Below are 19247 nucleotides of genomic sequence, written 5' to 3'. Positions count from 1 at the left end.
TGCCAATTTGGGACCCGCATCTATCTTACATTTATGACATATCCTGTAAATATATCATAAATGTCCCTGATGGGAAAACCCCTTTAAAGGGGAATAATGCAATCTTCTTTACAAGGGTTGTACAGGATTAGCAAAACATGGCTGCTTTCTGTTAAAAACAGTGCGACGCCTGTCCAAAGGGTTTATGTAGTTTCAGCCCCATTCACTTCAATGGAGCAGAGCTGCAATATCAGACACAACCTATGGATAGTTGTGCTTTTTTTGGAAGAAAGTAGCCATGTTTTTCTAATCCTGAACAACCACGCTTGCACATTTTACCAGTAAAAAGTTGCATGCAACTGAAAGAGTTACAGTTGTTTCATAGGGAGAATGGCTAGACTCATTTGGTAGTGAGTCATCCACTCAAATGATGTTCTGCTTTATAAATGGCTACGATGCAATTTGTACCAGAATTTTGCTTTGTTTCTAGCAGTTTTTAGCAAAAGATTAAAATGGATTAGAAACATGTGTAACACTGCAATGAAGTAATAAAACAAACACGTTTGTGATTATTTCTCATTTGTAGGCCGTTAAGTTTGAGCCATATCATGACAGCGCTCTATCCAGGTTTTTATTGAAACGTGCTTTAAGGGTAAGATATTTAATCAATATACTCTTTTTTTTCTTTTTTGCTTTATTCAAGAATAATCATACTAAAAAAATGTATTAGTAATATTAAAGCAGTTTACCAACCAAAGTATTTTATGACTTGTCAACAGGACATGTGATGACACTGATTGTACAGGGTTTGGCAGAGAAGGACATGCATGTATTGCTCTCTATTTACATGATTATGAGTTACAGAGAGTAAAGGTCAGCTCGTTGATCAGTGCTAGTTTTCTCCTTTCACAAGGAGCTATGTATGAAGAAAAGCGCTTGTTACTACGATCGTTCATCCTCATACATTTCTATCATGTCGGCAGAACATCTCACTGATTACACAGGGAGATGTGCTGTCGACAACAATAATATTTTCTACTGCATAAACGATGCGACCAGCCAACGAACGATCATTTGCTCGTTCATCGACTGATCGTTGCCCTGTTTACACAGTGCAATGATAGAAACAAGCATTCACATGAACGTTCATTTGCCCGATATTTGGCAGTGTAAAAGGGCCTTAATTGGCATTGGGTTTGGCTGCTGGGACTGCCTAGGATCTTGAAAATGGAATAGTTTCCATCCAAGGCGCCGGTGCGCTCTTACTCACAGTTTTCATAACTCTGATCCCTATCAATGGAGAACGACACAATCAGGGTATGTTCACACGAGGTCATTACGTCCGTAATTGACGGACGTATTTCGGCCGCAAGTACCGGACCGAACACAGTGCAGGGAGCCGGGCTCCTAGCATCATAGTAATGTACAACGCTAGGAGTCCCTGCCTCGCTGCCGGACAACTGTCTCGTACTGAAAACATGATTACAGTATGGGACAGTTGTGAGGCAGGGACACCTAGTGTCGTACATAACTATGATGCTAGGAGCCCGGCTCCCTGCACTGTGTTCGGTCCGGTACTTGCGGCCGAAATACGTCCGTCAATCACGGACGTAATGACCTCGTGTGAACATACCCTCATTGTTTTCTGAGAATCATCAAACACATTGGGGCAGATTAAGTTATACTTTCTTAAGGACCCTTTACACAGGCCAATGATCGGGCAAATGAGCGTTCCTATGAACGCTGATTTCCGATAATTGCCGTGTGTAAACAGGGCAGCGATCAGCTGATAAACGAGCAAATACTCGTTCATCGGCTGATTTGCTAGTTTATGCATCAATAAATATTATCGCTGTCAGCTGCTCATCTCCCTGTGTAAAAAGGGAGATGTGCTGCCAACATGATGGAAATGTATGAAGACGAGCGATCATAGTAAAGGAGATGCCTCGTTGATCAGTGCTTGTTTTCACAGCCCTTTAGTTTTAGACATTGTAAAATTAGACAAATTTTTCAAAGTGGTGCACGTTTTATGATAAATATGGCGCATCTAGCTTAACATGCTAGACACTTTTTTACTTCCTTATACCAGCTTTTGGTTGGCTTAGTTTATGCCGGGTTTTTTTTTTTGTCGCATTTTCAACCTTGACGAACATGTCAAAAAAAGTGCAGAAATGTGGCGCACAGCACGTGTGCCACTCTGGCTCATTTGAACAGTAAATCTGACATTGATGTAAAAACCTCTTTAGGTTTTCATCCACATAGGTGTGTTTTACTACTAGGTCTAAGTATCAAACAGAGTACACTTTCCAGCAGTGAACCCTCTTTGAACCTAGTCTTTTCAAAGTTTATCCAAACTAATCAAAATTGTCTATGTGTAGGTGCTTTCCTGAATGACAACTACGGCGCTGAAAAAGAAGTGCACTCAGACAGGGCAGCACTGTTAACTTTCAGCAGCATGGTGGATTCGCACAATAAAAGTACACAGCATATCCATCGTAGAAGCCGCAGGGAATTTTGCCCGAAGAAAACGGACCAAATTGTGGTGCAGTTTTTTGGGCCGTATCTCCACTGCGGGAATAGTGCTAGAAAAATTAAAGTTAAAACTTACCCCATTCTCTGTTGCCATAGCGACACGTCCCTCTGCTCTGAGTACAGCTGTGCCTCCTAGGATGACGCTGCAGTCCATGTGACCACTTTAGCTTTTGATTGGCTGCACAGACACATAGGATAAAACGTCATCCCAGTAGGCCGGGCTGCACTTGGAACAGAGGATTGTGTTGCTATGATTATGGCCAGAGGTAAGTATAAGCTTTTTTATTAATTTTGAATAATACAAAAAGTTTTTGTTTTTTTCTCATTTGCGTTTTTTGGGGCGGAATCGCAGCATTTCCGCCATAAAGTCGCAACACATGGCTTTTTATGTTTTACCTCATTTAATTCAATGGGGAAAACCCACAACAGAAGAGCAGCAAATCTGCAGCATAAATTGACATTCTGCAGATTAATAAACCGCACCGCTGGTCAAGTTCTGAAAGTTTTTTGGGCAGATTTTTTTCTGCAGTATGTGGATGAGATTTTTTCAAATCTCATCCTGGTTGCTTCTACTGCAATATGCTGCCGGTTTTCCGTTGAGGAAAATCTGCAGTGTTTACGCTGTGTGTGTCCCTACCCTTACAGGGACAACATCTGCATGGGGTTTCTATTACCCCCATCTCATCATGCTTGCTGGGGCTCCCTCTAGTATCTCCAGTTTCCTCTCACACTATAGGTTAATTGGCTTCCTGTGTTATTGGACCTAGTGTGTGATTGTGTCTTTGTGACTTTGTTCAGTTTTATAGAATATGTTCATGCTAATTTAAGCAAATACATTGCTTTCCCCAAACTTCAGTCCTCCTAGTTTCAGTGAGGCTTCGTTCACATCTGCGCTGGGACTCCGTTTATGGGTTCCGCCAGAGCTTTCCATCAGGGGAATCCATGAACGGAATCCAAACTGAAACAAACAGAAACCATAGGTTTCACTTTGGATTCCGTTCATTTCATGGGTTCCCCTGACAGAAAGCTCAAATGGAGTCCTAACACAGATGTGAACGAAGCGTAAATAAGCCAAATTGCATGAATAACATTTAGGAGCCTGTATCTAACATTACATTTATACCTTGATGTTCTTGCATCCATGTTTAATACGAAACAAAACACAAAATGGGTCAGCATATCCCAATAAGATGACATAATGTGCAGGTGCCCGTACACTGTGTGACTGCAAACAATACACATATGCTGTGTCACTCACTACACACATATGCAGTGTGACTGCAAACAATACACATATGCTGTGTCACTCACTACACACATATGCAGTGTGACTGCAAACAATACACATATGCTGTGTCACTCACTACACACATATGCAGTGTGACTGCAAACAATACACATATGCTGTGTCACTCACTACACACATATGCAGTGTGACTGCAAACAATACACATATGCTGTGTCACTCACTACACACATATGCAGTGTGACTGCAAACAATACACATATGCTGTGTCACTCACTACACACATATGCAGTCTATGGGTGTTGCATTCATGTTTAAATGTAGGATGCAAAAAAAATGCAACGTCAAATTTCCAGCCTGTGAAAATTGTATAAATACTTTTATACACGGATACGTCACAAGTACAGGGAAATCCCAAATAAACATTTTTGCAATGTGTAAACTGCATTTGTTTTCTACACTTTTGTTTGCAGAGTAAACGAATTGGCCACTTCTTGTTTTGGTTTCTCAGAAGTGAGATTGCGCAGTCTATGCATTATCAGCAGCGTTTTGCCGTAATCCTGGAATCTTATCTTAGAGGCTGCGGTACCTCAATGTTAAATGATTTTATGAAGCAGGTTCAAGTCACAGAGGTTCTTCATAAAGTCACCATGGAGATCAAAAGTGTTTCTGCTGAGAAGTATGATGTAACTTCACAAGGTACATTCCCTGCTCTTTTCCATGGTGATCAGTTAAAAATAAACAGATTTCCTCCTTTCTAACAATATTTCCACTGGTTTAACCCCTTAATGACCAGCCTATTTTGGACCTTAATGACCAAGCTATTTTTTAAGTTTTTCAATCGTCGCATTCCAAGAGCTATAACGTTATTTTATTTTTGCGTCGACATAGCTGTATAAGGTCTTGTTTTTTGCGGGACAAGTTGTATTTTTTAATAGCACCATTTTTAGGTGCATATTATTTATTGATTAGCTTTTATTAACTTTTTTTTGGGGGGGGAATAGAAAAAAATCTGAAATTTCGCCACTCTTTTTTGCGTCCTAAATCTACGCCGTTTACCGTGTGGTATAAATAACACAATAACTTTATTCAGCGGGTTGTTACGATTGCAACGATACCAAATTTGTATAGTTTATGTATGTTTTACTACTTTTACACAGTAAAAACACTTTTTTTTCAAAATTATTTGTTTTTGTGTCTCCATATTTGAAGAGCTGTAACGTTTTTATTTTTTCGCCGATGCGGTTGTATGAGGGCTTTTTTTTTGCGGGACGACTTGTAGTTTTTATTGGAACCATTTTGGAGTAGATGCGACTTTTTGATCACTTTTTATCACATTTTTTTAAAGTCAGTATTCACAGAAAACAGCAATTTTTCCATAGGTTTTTATTATTTTTTTTACGGCGTTCACCGTGCGGGTTAAATAATGTAATAGATTTATAGTCGGGGTCGTTACGGATGCGGCGATACCAAATATGTGTAACTTTTTAACTTTATTTTGTTTTTTTAATAGTAAAGCAGTTTGTAAGGGGAAAAGCTGGGTTTTTCATTTTTTAAAAAAAATTTTTTTTAATTAACTTTATTCAACTTTTTTTTCACTTTTTTACTAGTCCCACTAGGGGACTATAATATGCGATTCTGCGATCGCATTTATAATACACTGCAATACTTTTGTATTGCAGTGTATTACTGCCTGTCCGTTTAACACGGACAGGCATCTGCTAGGTCATGCCTGCGGCATGATCTAGCAGGCATTCACTCCAGGCAGCCTGGGGGGCCTTTATTAGACCCCCGGCTGCCATTAGAGACACAGACACTCAGCGATCGTATCGCCGGGTGTTGGTGGGAGAGAGAGGGAGCTCCCTCCCTCTCTCCAAAACCACTCAGATGCGGTGCTCGCTATTGAGCACCGCATCTGAGGGGTTAAACGTGTGAGATCGATACTAATATCGATCTCACACGGCAGAGCAGGGACGCTCCCAGCCCTCAGCTACCTCTGGCAGCTGAGAGCAGGGAGATTTGACAGCTCCCTGCTCTGTTTACTTATTCCGATGCCGCGACGTAAAAAGTCTATGGCATCGGAATAAGGCCCGTTAGTGACCGACATAGAAACACGATGGGCCGGTCACTAACGGGTTAAATATGGTGTATTATTAATATAGGTTATGGAGTTACTCTTTTGTTCTGATTCATCTGGGCATTTATAAAATGTGAGAAACATGAAAAAAATTGAATTGGTGTCCAATTATTGATATTTTTATTGCCGTTTAAAAGTTAAAGAATGACAACTGATTAGTTGTAGAAAACAATGCTAATAAAATTGCAATAACATTTCATAGTGGCAGATAATTTGTATGCAGTTTCTCCTTATCATAGCAACTCATACACTTGTACCATAGGTAGAAATCTAGAGAATTGTGGAGTTCTGTCGATAGTTGTTCTATTTTACAGCAACTTAGGCCTCATGCAGACATAAGAGACATGTGGACAGAGCCTGTATGAAGGCACGTGGTTTTCCGGTGGGCCTGCACTGCAGAGCCGTAGAAAAAAACTATGCCTCCTTATTACGTCAGAGCCATACGGAGGTACAGTAGAGCCCCATTGAAATGGTGGGTGCCGTATTACAGCTCTATGGAATACGCTAATGAGCTTAAACCCCTAAGGCCCTTTTACACCAGCCGATAATCGGCCGGTGCAGTGAGCGCCGATCAACGAGACATCGTTGATTAGCGCTCGTTTTCTCCTGTCACACGGAGCTATGGATGGGGATAAGCGGTCGTTAGTCTGATCACTCGTCCCCCTACATTATTATCATGTTTAAACAGGGAGATGTGCTACCAAGAACGATAATATTTAACTTTTTTAAAACGATACGATCAGCAGATGAATGAGCGTTTGCTCGTTCATCTGCTGATCGCTGCCCTGTTTACACAGGGCAGTTATCGGCAATGAGCATTCTATGAACACTTGTCTGCCCGATAATTGCCCAGTGTAAAAAACCCTTTAGGGTATGTTCACACGGCTTATTTTCGAGCCGTAAACGGCCGGAAAACAGCCTAAAATTCTGAAGCATAATGCCTCTAAACATCTGCCCATTGATTTCAATGGGAAAAACGGTGTTCTGTTCCGGCGGGACGTTTTTTCAAGCAGCCGTTTTAAAAAACGGCCGTGTAAAAAAACACCCGCGAGAAAGAAGTGCATTTAATGTCTTGAGCCATTTTTGGAAAAATGCTGCGAAAAACGCGAGCTGCTAAAAAAAAATGGCTGAAAATCAAGAGCTGTTTTCCCTTGAAAGCAGCTCCGTATTTTCAGATGTTTTTTTAGTAAGCGTGTGAACATACCCTTACTCACACTGTATTTCTCCATTCAGATTCCTGCAGATGTACTCATCTATGCAGCACTGATGATGTTGAAGTGCTCAGTCGCATATAAGGCCCTGGCGCTGCTCAGCGTCAGGACCTTGCATGAGCGGCACTGGAGTGAAGAGGAGAGCTGAGGTATGTAGGTTTAGGAGTATGTGGGTTTTTTATTTTATGTCCGATAGGGGGAATGTATGGCGCGTGGCCACGGTCGTTACGCCACAATTGTGTCGCACAATCCCGGCTGAAACATGCGCAGCGTGTCACAGTTTACTCTACATTTTCTTACCATTAAGACTTGCTTGTGAAACGCCAGTCTTAATAAATTCCCTCCTATATGTTCCTCAAAATAATGGCATTGAAAAATACAACTGTTTTTAAAAAAAAAAAAAATAAGCCCTCCTATAGCTATGTCAGCAAAAAAATGTAAACTTTATGACTCTTGGAACGCAATGATGTAAAATTCTGTCCCAAACTAATTTATACGCCCAGCAGTTTCTCGCATTAAACCCTACATCATTATTTGCTAGTCCTAACAAGTGTACCCTGTAGATGCAGCGTAGATGATGACTTTTTAGGATCTTGTGCTGCATATGGGACTAGAGAAGAAGCCAAAAATACTGGCAATACTGGAGCATGGATATTTTGGTCAATACACCGATTAACCGCATAACCATGTCCCATTGTCAAAAAAATGGGCGTGCACATCATACAGATGGCATTGTATAATGCGTACGTGCTATCTGTATGTGCAGGCCAGACTGGAACATTCATTTAGTTTTGGAAAAAAAATAATTATCGTAATGATGTAAGAGCTTGTTTTTTGCAGGTAGAGATGGGGTTTTTATTTGTATTATTTTGGGGTACATGCGACTTTTTGACTACTTTTTATTCCATTTTTTGTGGGTAAACAAGGTGACCAAAAAACAGCAATGCTTGCAGTGTGAATTTTTATTTTTACTACAATGTTCATCCGGCGCGTTTAATGACATGATATTTTAATAGTTCAGACTTATACAGATGCAGCGATAACAATTATGTTACCTTTTTTTTTTGCTTACATAATTTTTTGTGAAAGCTGTGAAGATTCTTTTTTTTAACTTTTAGTAATTTTTCATGTATTTATATTTTGTAAAGTTGTATTAAACATTTTTTCACTTATTTTAGTTCCCCTAGGAGACTTTACCATGTGATTATTAGATCGCTCACGCAATACACTGCAATATGTATGTACTGCAGTCTATTGCCTCTATCTGTGCCTCTGGCAAAGCTTAATAACAGATCACAGAGGACAGACCTGGAGCCCTTCAATAGGTCTCCGGCTGCCATGGCAACCGATCGCCACCTCGTTATTTCGTTGAGTAACCTTTCAGAATCCAAGGTCGCTATTGACCACGGCATTTGAGGGATTAAATGGCCAGGATCGGAGATACATCTAAATCCAGCTGTTGCAGGCAAATGTCAGCTGTTTGAAAGAGCCAGCACCCGCTGTGTGTGATTTGGGCTCAGCTTCTGAGCCCCTGTCATATTGTGATGTTGTACATCTGATGTAATACTACGTTGGATGTCGCCAAGGGGTTGAGAGGTTATCAAGACCCTAATATTTGGGAACTGGGAAGGGGAGGGCCAAAGCACATCTGCTCCATCTCTGCTGAAAACGAGGCTGCTGCCTGTATTGTACCAGGGCAACACTTTCCCAGCAAAGTACCCCAAACTGCAAAAAAGGTAGGGACTCAATAAAGGTGCAGAGTGTGTTCCAAAAAGGGGATAAAGGATTGCTTCAAAGCGTACAACACATCTATGGATTATTAATTTTATTATTTATTTTCTCCATTATTATACCAGCTTACATTGAAATACCAGTAAAACCCCAAACAAATACCAAGCAAAATCTGTGCTCCAAAACCCAAATGGTGGTCCTTCCAAGCCTGGCAGTGTGTTCAAACAGCAGTTTATGACAACATAGGGGGTATTACTGTACTCTGGAAAACCCGCTTAACATTTATGGGGCATGTGTCTCCAGTGGAACAAGCTCAGCATAACATATTTTGTACTGAAATGGCATATCTGTGGAAAATTTAAAATTTTCACACTGCAACATCCATTGAGCACTTATTTCTGGAAAATACCTGTGGGGTCAAAATGCTCACTACACTCCTTGATGAATGACTTGAGGGGTTTAGTTTTAAAATGGGATCACTTTGGGATTTATTTTATTATTGCACTTTATAGCCTCTGCAATTGTGGGTAATGCTATGTAAATCACCAATGGTGCTCGATCACGCTTGCGCTTTGTCGTATGTCCAGGCAAAAGATAAGGGTCACATGTAGGGTGTTTCTAAAATTAGGAAACAGCGTAATAATTAGAGAGCTGTCTTTTTACAGTGAAACAAACTGACCACAAAATGTTGGCCACTAAAATGGCATATCTGTGGAAAAATAAATTCCAAATTAAAAGTCCAAAATAGGCCGCGTCCTCAAGGTGTTAAAGAGGAACTGTTAGGTCCCTAAAACAGCTAAATTGCCGCCATACCTTTATGCATGATTAATGAGCCTTTTTTTATCGCTTTATGCGCCTCCGTTCTCCCGCAATCAGCCTATTAGTTTCAGCGTCTAATATGCTAATACATTAATAAATTGACAACTGGGTGGTCTCCACCACCAAGCGTCAACTGGGCGTGAAGCTAAGCTACTCTATGACTTAGAGCTAGGTGGTGGAGACCGCCCATTTTTTTATTTATTAATGTATTCTCATATCAGCCATCGAAACGCAGGTGGCAATTTAGCTTATTTGGGGACCTGACAGGTTCTCTTTAACTATGATCTGAACCAAACATACTTAGATCACATGGAAATTCTAATGTAGATTATAGTTTTTTGGAGTCAGCTGTAATGAATTTATAATTTAATGCAAAGGCTACGTATATATGTTTATTTTATCAGTAATGATTACATTCTCATATATCACTTTTATATATACAGTATATATATATAGTACTTTTTGTTTTACAGTTATCACACAACTACGACAAAAGCTTGAAAAACTACAGGGATCTCTTCTTCCAGAGAGCTTTAGAGTGCCATATGATCCTGGACTAAGAGCTGGAGCATTGGTTGTAAGTCATATCTATTTTTCCTATATGCAGCACATAAGACACAACAAAATTTGATCCGCACATTCCAACAAAATGAAACAAAACATGTATACAGGTGCAAGGAAGCCTAAGACTTCAAAACAATACAACATCCAAAAATGGCGACAGCACTCTGCGAACACTAATGCCACCTGAACACTATAAATAAATAAATATGCATTGCTGCTGAATTTACTTACAATAGAGAGGTTCTTAGCGCACATTTTGATCAAATTGCCTTGTCATGGCAGATGGGCTCACACAATTTGATCAAAATGTGCGCTAAGAACCTCATTGTTGTAAGTAGATTCAGCAGCAATACATATTTATTTATTTATAGTGTTTAGGTGGCATTAGTGTTCGCAGAGTTCTGTTGCCATTTTTGGATATTGTATTCTTCATATATATGTATATATGAAGTGTGTTCATACAAAATTGCTTGCACTTTTATTAATGTAACATTGGAAAAACCCATTAACCCCTTAATGATCAGGCCTGAAAAGGCCTTAATGACCAAGTAATTTTTTTTTTTCGTTTTTGCCTCTGCATTTTAGCAGCCATAACTTTTTTTTATTGAATACGAATAGGTAGAAAAAAAATTCTCCTTTTTTTTTAGGCTCTCCTGTATCAGTGGTTTTCCAAAGGAAGGTATTTCCCAGATTCACATGGGGATAAACTTGATTTAAAAAAAGGTGTTTATTTTTATAAAAGTTGCAACGCATTTCGACATGTATATATGTACAGCCTGTAAGCTTTGTTTTATATGCCTGATAAAGACCTTAGCACAAGGTCGAAACACGTTGCAACTTTAAAATAAACACCTTTTTTTAATCAAGTTTATCCCTATGTGAATCTTTATCCTGGGGGAAATAACTTTCTTTGGAAAACCACTGACATAGGAGCGCCTGAAAAAAAAATTTTTTTCTACCTAACCATATTCTTCAAGGCAAGGGAAAAACTGTGATACGCCTATACCCAGTGTTATCTCTTAAGGCTAAGCAAACTGTGGATTTTAGATTCTGAGACTCGACATACAACAAAATTGAGTTGTGGCGATGAACCAGCACAATCCAAAAAGGTGAGCAATCACTTCATACTCTCTGAGCTCGGTTTTACTGAAACCTGTCGTCCCTATGTTATTGCCTTAGAGGTGTGCCATCTCCCCATTTTTCCCCTTTTTCTCCATATCTAAACATATTTTTTTTATTGATGTGGCTGTATGAGGCCTTTTTTATGCATGAGAATTTTTTTTTTTCTCTGTGCAGTTTGGGGATACAAATACATTACTGTGTAACTTACGTTATTTATGTTTGCGCCGCTAATATAGAAAAAAAATATTTTCATAATTTTTTTTGTTTCTTTTTTATACCGTTCATGTTTCACACTAAATAACCTGTTAAGTTAATTTTTCAGGTTATTATGGTGCTGTAGATATATGTAGGTTTTTTGCTTATAGATAACGTATGGCAATCACAGAACCGACTTGTCGGCCATTAGAGGCTATTATATTACACCTATTGAGGTCGATTAATCAAAATATTGTCACAGAAGGACCATCAACATAAAACTTAACCTTTAATAAACACAATTACACTAAAATAGAAGTGCTTAGATCTCGGTCGCACATATCAAAAGTAAATAAAGTTTGAATAAGCAGGTCTGGGTAATACAGTTCATGCGGGATGTAAGAGTAGATCTAGGAATATCTCACCGAAATCAAGCCCCATACTATGAATGTCCTGCCTGCAATTGAACTGCCACCCTGATGAGAGCGATCCCAATGTATCCTATTGGGTCCCTATCAATTTCGGACAATTGGTCCATAAAATTAAAAGATATATCAAAAAGCACAAATGTTGTAAGGTGATTCAAACTATTTTCGAATGACACAGATATAAATCATAAAGTAAATTAAAACGTCCTAACGTGTTTGCCTATAAAAAACAACAAAAAACATAGTTCCTTAGGGGACAGACAACGTCTAATTTAAAAGTATGCTGCCATAATAAAATTTCTGTGCAAAGCCACATACAAGTAAAGCAGTCCAACAAACAACACAAAAGCAATGTAATAGAACACAACTGAGCGCTGTGCATGTGAGTACTGACAAGACAAAAGTGGTAAAAACCACTTATGTCTTCTCTCCAGGATTCCTGGCAGTCTCTGACTGCTGGGCACCCGACATTTAGCTGCCCAAACGCTCAGGAAGCAAGCTTAGACCCGCGCCGTATATATACAGTGGGTAAACGGATAAACCTCACATGATATTAACCCGTTAGTGACCGGCCCATAGTCTTTTTACGTCGGTCACTAACGGGCCTTATTCCGATGCCATAGACTTTTTACGTCGCGACATCGGAATAAGTAAACAGAGCAGGGAGCGTCCCTGCTCTGCCGGGTGAGATCGATATTAGTATCGATCTCACCCGTTTAACCCCTCAGATGCGGTGCTCAATAGCGAGCACCGCTTCTGAGTGGTTTTGGAGAGAGGGAGGGAGCTCCCTCTCATCCCACCGACAACCGGCGATAAGATCGCCGAGTTTCTGTGTCTCCCATGGCAGCCGGGGGCCTAATAAAGGCCCCAGGTCTGCCTGGAGCGAATGCCTGCTAGATCATGCCGGAGGCATGACCTAGCAGATGCCTGTCCGTTTTATTTGGACAGGCAGTAATACACTGCAATACAAAAGTATTGCAGTGTATTATAATAGCGATCAGAGGATCGCATAGTGAAGTCCCCTAGTGGGACTAGCAAAAAAGTTTAAAAAAAAGTTTAATAAAGTTAATAAAAAAAAATTTGAAAAAAAAAATGGAAACCCCACTTTTTCCCCTTACAAACTGCTTTACTATTAAAAAACCAAAATAAAGTTACAAAGTTACACATATTTGGTATCGCCGCGTCCGTAACGACCCCGACTATAAAGCTATTACATTACTTAACCCGCACGGTGAACGCCGTAAAAAATGAAATAAAAAACGACGGAAAAATTGCTGTTTTCTGTGAATCCTGACTTTAAACAAATGTGATTAAAAAGTGATCAAAAAGTCGCATCTACTCCAAAATTGTACCAATAAAAACTACAAGTCTTCCCGTAAAAAAAAAGCCCTCATACAACTGCATCGGCGAAAAAATTAAAACGTTACTTCTCTTCAAATATGGCGACACAAAAACAAATAATTTTGAAAAAACAGCGTTTTTACTGTGTAAAAGTAGTAAAACATACAAAATCTATACAAATTTGGTATTGTTGCAACTGTAACAACCCGCTGCATAAACTTATTGTGTTATTTATACCACACGGTAAACGGCGTCGATTTAGGACGCAAAAAAGAGTGGCGAAATTTCAGATTTTTTTTCTATCCCCCCCAAAAAAAGTTAATAAAAGTTAATCAATAAATAATATGTACCTCAAAATGGTGCTATTAAAAAATACAACTTGTCCCGTAAAAAACAAGACCTTATACAGCTATGTCGACGCAAAAATAAAAAGGTTATAGCTCTTGGAATGCGACGATGGAAAAACGTAAAAAAAAACCTGGTCATTAAGGTCTAAAATAGGCTGGTCATTAAGGGGTTAAACCTGAACTATAAAACATTAAATTAAACCAGTAAATTAAACCGCCATTTCTATTACAATATTTCTAAAATTCTTTTGTATCTTACCAGTTAGAAAGGTCCTATAGGGAATGAAAAAGCTCTGATCAGTTCTGGAAATAAACCCGCATTTTTGCAATAAACAGGTGTGAATATCTTATCCCTTCTACTTACATTTTGAAAGCTTTGCCGTTTCAGGAGTAGTCATGATAAATAGATATCTTGTAATTATTATAGCTCAGCACTGGAAGAGATCTAGATTTAGATATAATGAGGTATTTGTCTCTTGAAATCAGGATTTTAACCATTTTTGCACAAGGGTTTCCTCTTGGGGGTGGTGGTCTTGCTGAAATACGGAGGGCTCTGTCTATTCCACATAAGTTTGAGAGATCACCTTCACCAGATCTTTTGGAGATCCACTTATTGATAAATGTGGACATATAATTTCCTTCAGATCCTTTAGGGAACCCTACAACTCTTATAATTTTCTGGATCGATCCTCCAGGTATATAACTGTAACGCTGGCGACAGGTCCCGCTTCTGCCACATGTCCCCTCTGCCGGGTATCGTACCTTTTCTGGTGGCCTGTCCCTCTGCCAGGCCGCTGGCGTCTGCTTGTGTCCCCTGCTGGTAAGCCACATTGTTCTAGCCGCCTCTTAAAGGACCAGTGCTCACGAAATTCAAAACTCATCCATCCAACTGCTGGTTCGTCTCCTAGGGAGACAAAAAAAAAAAGCATATATAAAAAAAATTATGTACAAAAAAATAAAATTAAAAGTAAAAAAAAAAAACTTTTCCCATTTTCCTCCTAAAGCTTTGTAAAGAGGCGGAGGCGGTGAGTGGACGCAGCGGTTGTGAGCTCCTGCTGAGATCCTGACATTTTCCCCTTTATTGCCCATTCTTTTGCACTGGTGACTTCTACGAGGGTCCTACCTTGTAGTGGATAACTCCGGTCACACTCCGGCATTACTCCGAGCCTTGTACGAAGCAGTATGGCGAAAGGGAAGGCTGGTAAAGGAGGCGAGAGGGAGGCCCAAGATGGCGCCACGCCACAGACACCAGCGCGTGCTAGCCGCGCCTCAGACCAGCAGCGAGAGGCTGCAGCAAGACTCAGCAAGTATACCTGCCACGCTTCCTCAAACAGCACCATGGTACCGCGGGTTCTGCAGACTGATTCCACTCAGAAAGAGGTGAGTGGGGAAGATGTTGATACAGGGGAGGAGATGCCGACATGTTCCTTGGATTTGGAGCAGGAGGAAGATATGTGTGCGGCAGCTCAGGGGGACATTACTGTGCAGCCCGTGCTTACTTTATCTGATGTGATTATGGCGATTGCCCACCTCCACAAATCTCTGGCTTTTCAAGTTGGCAGTGTAAAGGAGGACATTTTTATTCTACGGCAGAATGTTAAAAAGATCTTTGAGAGAACCACAGCCCTGGAACAATGGGTTAGTGAAGTTGAGAATGTGCTTACGCCTTTACAGAGGAGAGTGGACAGCCATTCTGATGATATTGTGGCCATAAAAGCTAAGCAGGATGATTTGGAAAATCGCTTGAGGCGTAACAATATACACATAGTCGGTATGCTGGAAAAGGTGGAGGGGTCTACCCCCCCACAGAATATGTAGAATCCTGGCTCCTTAAAATCTTCGGCAAGGATAACCTGACTCCGCTGTTTGCGGTAGAGAGGGCACACCGTGTTCCTTTGTGGCTGTTACCGCCAGGCAGTCCTCCACGTATGGTGGCGAAAATTCTGTACTACAGAGACCGCGATATTCTACTTCATAAAGCTCTGGGTCATCCTGACTTATGGATCGATGGCAGGCGCATATCCTTGTATCCAGACTACTCTATGGATGTTCAGAAGAAAAGATCACAATTCCTGGATGTGAAGTGACGTCTGAGGGCTCTTCAGGTTCCCTACGCGATGCTGTACCCGGCCCGTTGATGGGTGGTTGCCTTAGGGACTACACATTTCTTTGAACACTTGAAGATGGCGGTGAGATGGCTGGATCAGCACGAGCAACGTCTAAGAAATCCTCCTGACTGAGACTTTTTTGTTTACGCATAATAGGCTCTTTGATGGATAAGAGCTCATGCCTTTCTTGTTCTTGTCTTTCCTTCTCTAGTTATTTCCCAATTTTTATTTATCGCTACCCGGGTGGCGTGAGTATATAGGGGCAGCTGCTCTGCTGCACTTTGTATACGTTTTAGTCCTGGTCCCTGGGTTGCACCTTCAGGGAACTGTTGGATGGGGCTCTGTGTTTTTCTTTTTGGTTCTGGGGTTTTAATTTGGGAGGGAATTGGGGAGGGTTTAAATCCTACTATGATCATAGCAAGTGTTGCTGGTCTTCCATTATTTTACATGCATGGTGTGTTATGGCTACCTCCGTTTAAATTTCTATCATGGAATGTTAGGTTCCTTGGGGATGCTACAAAACGGAGAGCTGTTTTTTATTTTGTTAAAGACACTCAGCCCCTGGTGCTGTGCCTACAGGAGACACATATGTCCCCAGATAAACTATCTCTGCTTGAGAAACCATGGATGGGGCAGGCGTTTCATGCCACTCACACTGCATACTCTAGGGGTGTAAGCATCCTTTTTCATCATGCTATTCCATTTGAATGTCTTAGATCTGAAATTGATGATGAAGGTAGATTTATCTGCTTATATGGTAAATTGTTTCATTCCCTATGTCTTATAGTGACGGTGTATGTTCCACCGCCCTATTCGGGTGACGTCCTTCAGAGAATACAACAATTTATCAGACATGCTCCGCAAGCGCCCTGGGCGATAATGGGTGACTTTAATAATACTATAGATAGTTCTATTGATAGGGCAGTGGGAGGCACATTCTCTGGTGGGGGAGGTTTGACACCTTTTGGCAAGATACTTAATGAAGTGGCATTGATCGATCTGTGGCGCTCCAGCTTCCCGGACTCTAGATGTTATTCATGCTTTTCTACCACACATGGTACTCTGTCTCGAATTGATTTGGTCCTGGGAAACACCTTAGCCCTGGATATGTTAGGGGAAGTGACTATGGCTGTAAAGGATCTGCCAGGCACAGCTTCGGGGTTAACTCCCAGAACTAATCAGTCAGCACCTGAGAATACATCCCTGAGACTGACTCCTGCTCCCACCATTCAGGCTGGCAGGCTTAGGAGTGGGAGATCCTATCGTAACCTGGCCAGACTCAGCTAGCTCCCGCCCTCGGTCTATTTAAGCCTGCACTTCCTGTCCCTCGGTGCTTGTGATTCTTTCCTTGTGGTTTCCTGGCCCAGCTACAGCTCCTGCTATTTTTGATCCTGCTCCATACAGACCCTGGCTTACCGACTACTCTTCTGCTTTTCGTTTTGTACCTCGCACACTCCTGGCTTGACTCGGCTCGTTCACCACTCTGGTTGCTCACGGTGTTGCCGTGGGCAACGGCCCCTTTTCCTTGCTTGTGTTCCTTTGTATGTTTGTCATGTTTGTCGTGCACTTACTGAGCGCAGGGACCGCCGCCCAGTTGTACCCCGTCGCCTAGGGCGGGTCGTTGCAAGTAGGCAGGGACAGAGTGGCGGGTAGATTAGGGCTCACTTGTCCGTCTCCCTACCCCCTGCCATTACAATGGCTCTACCTCCTGTGGGAAGTCAAACAATGGGTCTCTGGAAGTTAAATCCTTACTTGTTGAAAATCTTAACACCAAGAGTCCCTGTTCAGGCACAAATCCTAGAGTTCTTTTCGTATAATGTGGGCTCTGCATCTCCCCTTGTGGTATGGGATGCCATGAAAGCCTTCCTTAGGTGCACCCTGATTAGGGAGGTTAACAAGGTCAAATCGTCCGCTAGGACCAAAGAACAAAGTTTCAGGGAGGATGTGCATAGAGCAGAAGTGGCATTAATACAAAAAATGTCTGAAAGGTGTCAGGGGGAACTTATGGAGGCCCAGAAACAGCTCCGTCAATACCTATTGACAAAGGCCACCCATAAACGTTTCTTCCAGAAACAGCGTTTTTTTGAGGAAGGAGAAAAGGTGGAACATTTGCTAGCTGTAGTCTCCAGAGCACAAGATTCCCCTTACATTAAAGAGTTGTATGATGATGCGGGAAGGGTTATGGACAGCTCCCCAGAGATACTTGAGGTTCTGAGAAAGTATTATGCAAACCTATATAGTTCCAAGGCAGAACCCTCTTCTGAGGAGTTGGATAGTTTTTTTCCAGGGATTAGATATGCCCTCTTTGTCTTTGGAGGATGCGACTGAGTTGGATGCTCTGCTTACACTGATTGAATTGGAGACGGCCCTTGCCTCCATGGCTAATGATAAGTCCCCTGGGGTAGATGGTCGTCCTTCAGAGGTGTTTAAATTGTACAAAGATGAGTTATTACCGTCACTACTTGAGGTATATCAAGAGGCCTTTTCTCTGGGACGTCTCCCAGCATCCATGATGGATTCTATTATTGTCTTCATTCCCAAACCTGGTAAGGATGATCGACAACCTGACTCCTATAGGCCGATCTCCCTATTAACGGTTGACGTCAAGATTCTGGCAAAACTCCTGGCTAATAGAGTATCCCGTATAATTTCTAAGGTGGTACATCAGGACAAGGCAGGCTTTATGCCAAATATGTCCATGGCTGTTAATCTCAGAAGGCTGTTTTCAGAAAGCTCTGTAAAAAATAGAATACACTGATAAACATAATTGAAATTGCCGCATCCGTAAAAGTCCAAACTATTAAAATTTAATATTATTTAACCCGACGGTGAGTGAAGTAAAAAAAATTATTAAACGCCAGAATTGATGTTTTTTTTGGTCATCTCACCTCCCACAAAAAGTTGAACAAAAGTGATCAAAAACTTGCATGTACCCCAAAATAGTATCGAAAGAAAAATAAAAAAGTTACGGCTCTCAGAATATGGCGACCCAAAACAAATTTTATTTTTAACAACTTGTAAAAGTAATAAAACAAAAAAAAACACTATATACATTTTTGTATCGCTGTAATCACATTGATACACAGGATAAAGTTAACATGTAGTTTTTATTGCATCGTGAACACTGTAAAAATGAAACCCAAAAAACAATGAGGAATCGCTATTTTTTTCCCATTCCACCTCACCAAGAATTTATTTATTTATTACCAGTTTCCTAGTACATCAATTGTGTAATGGTGCCATTAAAAACTACAACTCGTCCCGGCTTTATCTACAGAAAAATAAAACTTTCTGGCTTTTGAAAGGTAGGGAGGAAAAAACGAAAATGAAAGCCAAAAAATGGTTGTGGCGGGAAGAGGTTAAGGTCTTTTGTATTTATATAATTTATTAGCAGAGGGAGAAAATAGTATTAATGCAGCATTCTGAAACAACAGTACTTTACTAATCCCCCATTCCTCCATGTACTGCTGCATATTTCTTGATTACA

The 19247-nt window shown here is 40.8% G+C and overlaps 1 protein-coding gene across 3 annotated transcripts in view; it reads left to right on the top strand.

Moving 5' to 3' along the window:
• Positions 1 to 19247, top strand: part of PIK3CG (phosphatidylinositol-4,5-bisphosphate 3-kinase catalytic subunit gamma) — a 91851-nt gene that overhangs the window by 45431 nt on the left and 27173 nt on the right. For all 3 annotated transcript variants that reach the window (XR_012882406.1, XM_075857276.1, XM_075857277.1), the window contains 3 exons: positions 566 to 631; positions 4231 to 4456; positions 10129 to 10232. Coding sequence is in view for 2 of the 3 variants with exons in the window: in XM_075857276.1 (XP_075713391.1) it covers positions 566 to 631; positions 4231 to 4456; positions 10129 to 10232 (396 nt within the window). In the remaining variant the exon portion in view is untranslated. The remainder of the gene's footprint in view (positions 1 to 565; positions 632 to 4230; positions 4457 to 10128; positions 10233 to 19247) is intronic.

Source organism: Rhinoderma darwinii, chromosome 3 (genome assembly GCF_050947455.1).
Source record: "Rhinoderma darwinii isolate aRhiDar2 chromosome 3, aRhiDar2.hap1, whole genome shotgun sequence".
In the NCBI taxonomy this organism is placed as follows: domain Eukaryota; kingdom Metazoa; phylum Chordata; class Amphibia; order Anura; family Rhinodermatidae; genus Rhinoderma; species Rhinoderma darwinii.
Note: the sequence above shows the minus strand (reverse complement) of the source record. Positions and strands in the feature narration are given on the sequence as shown.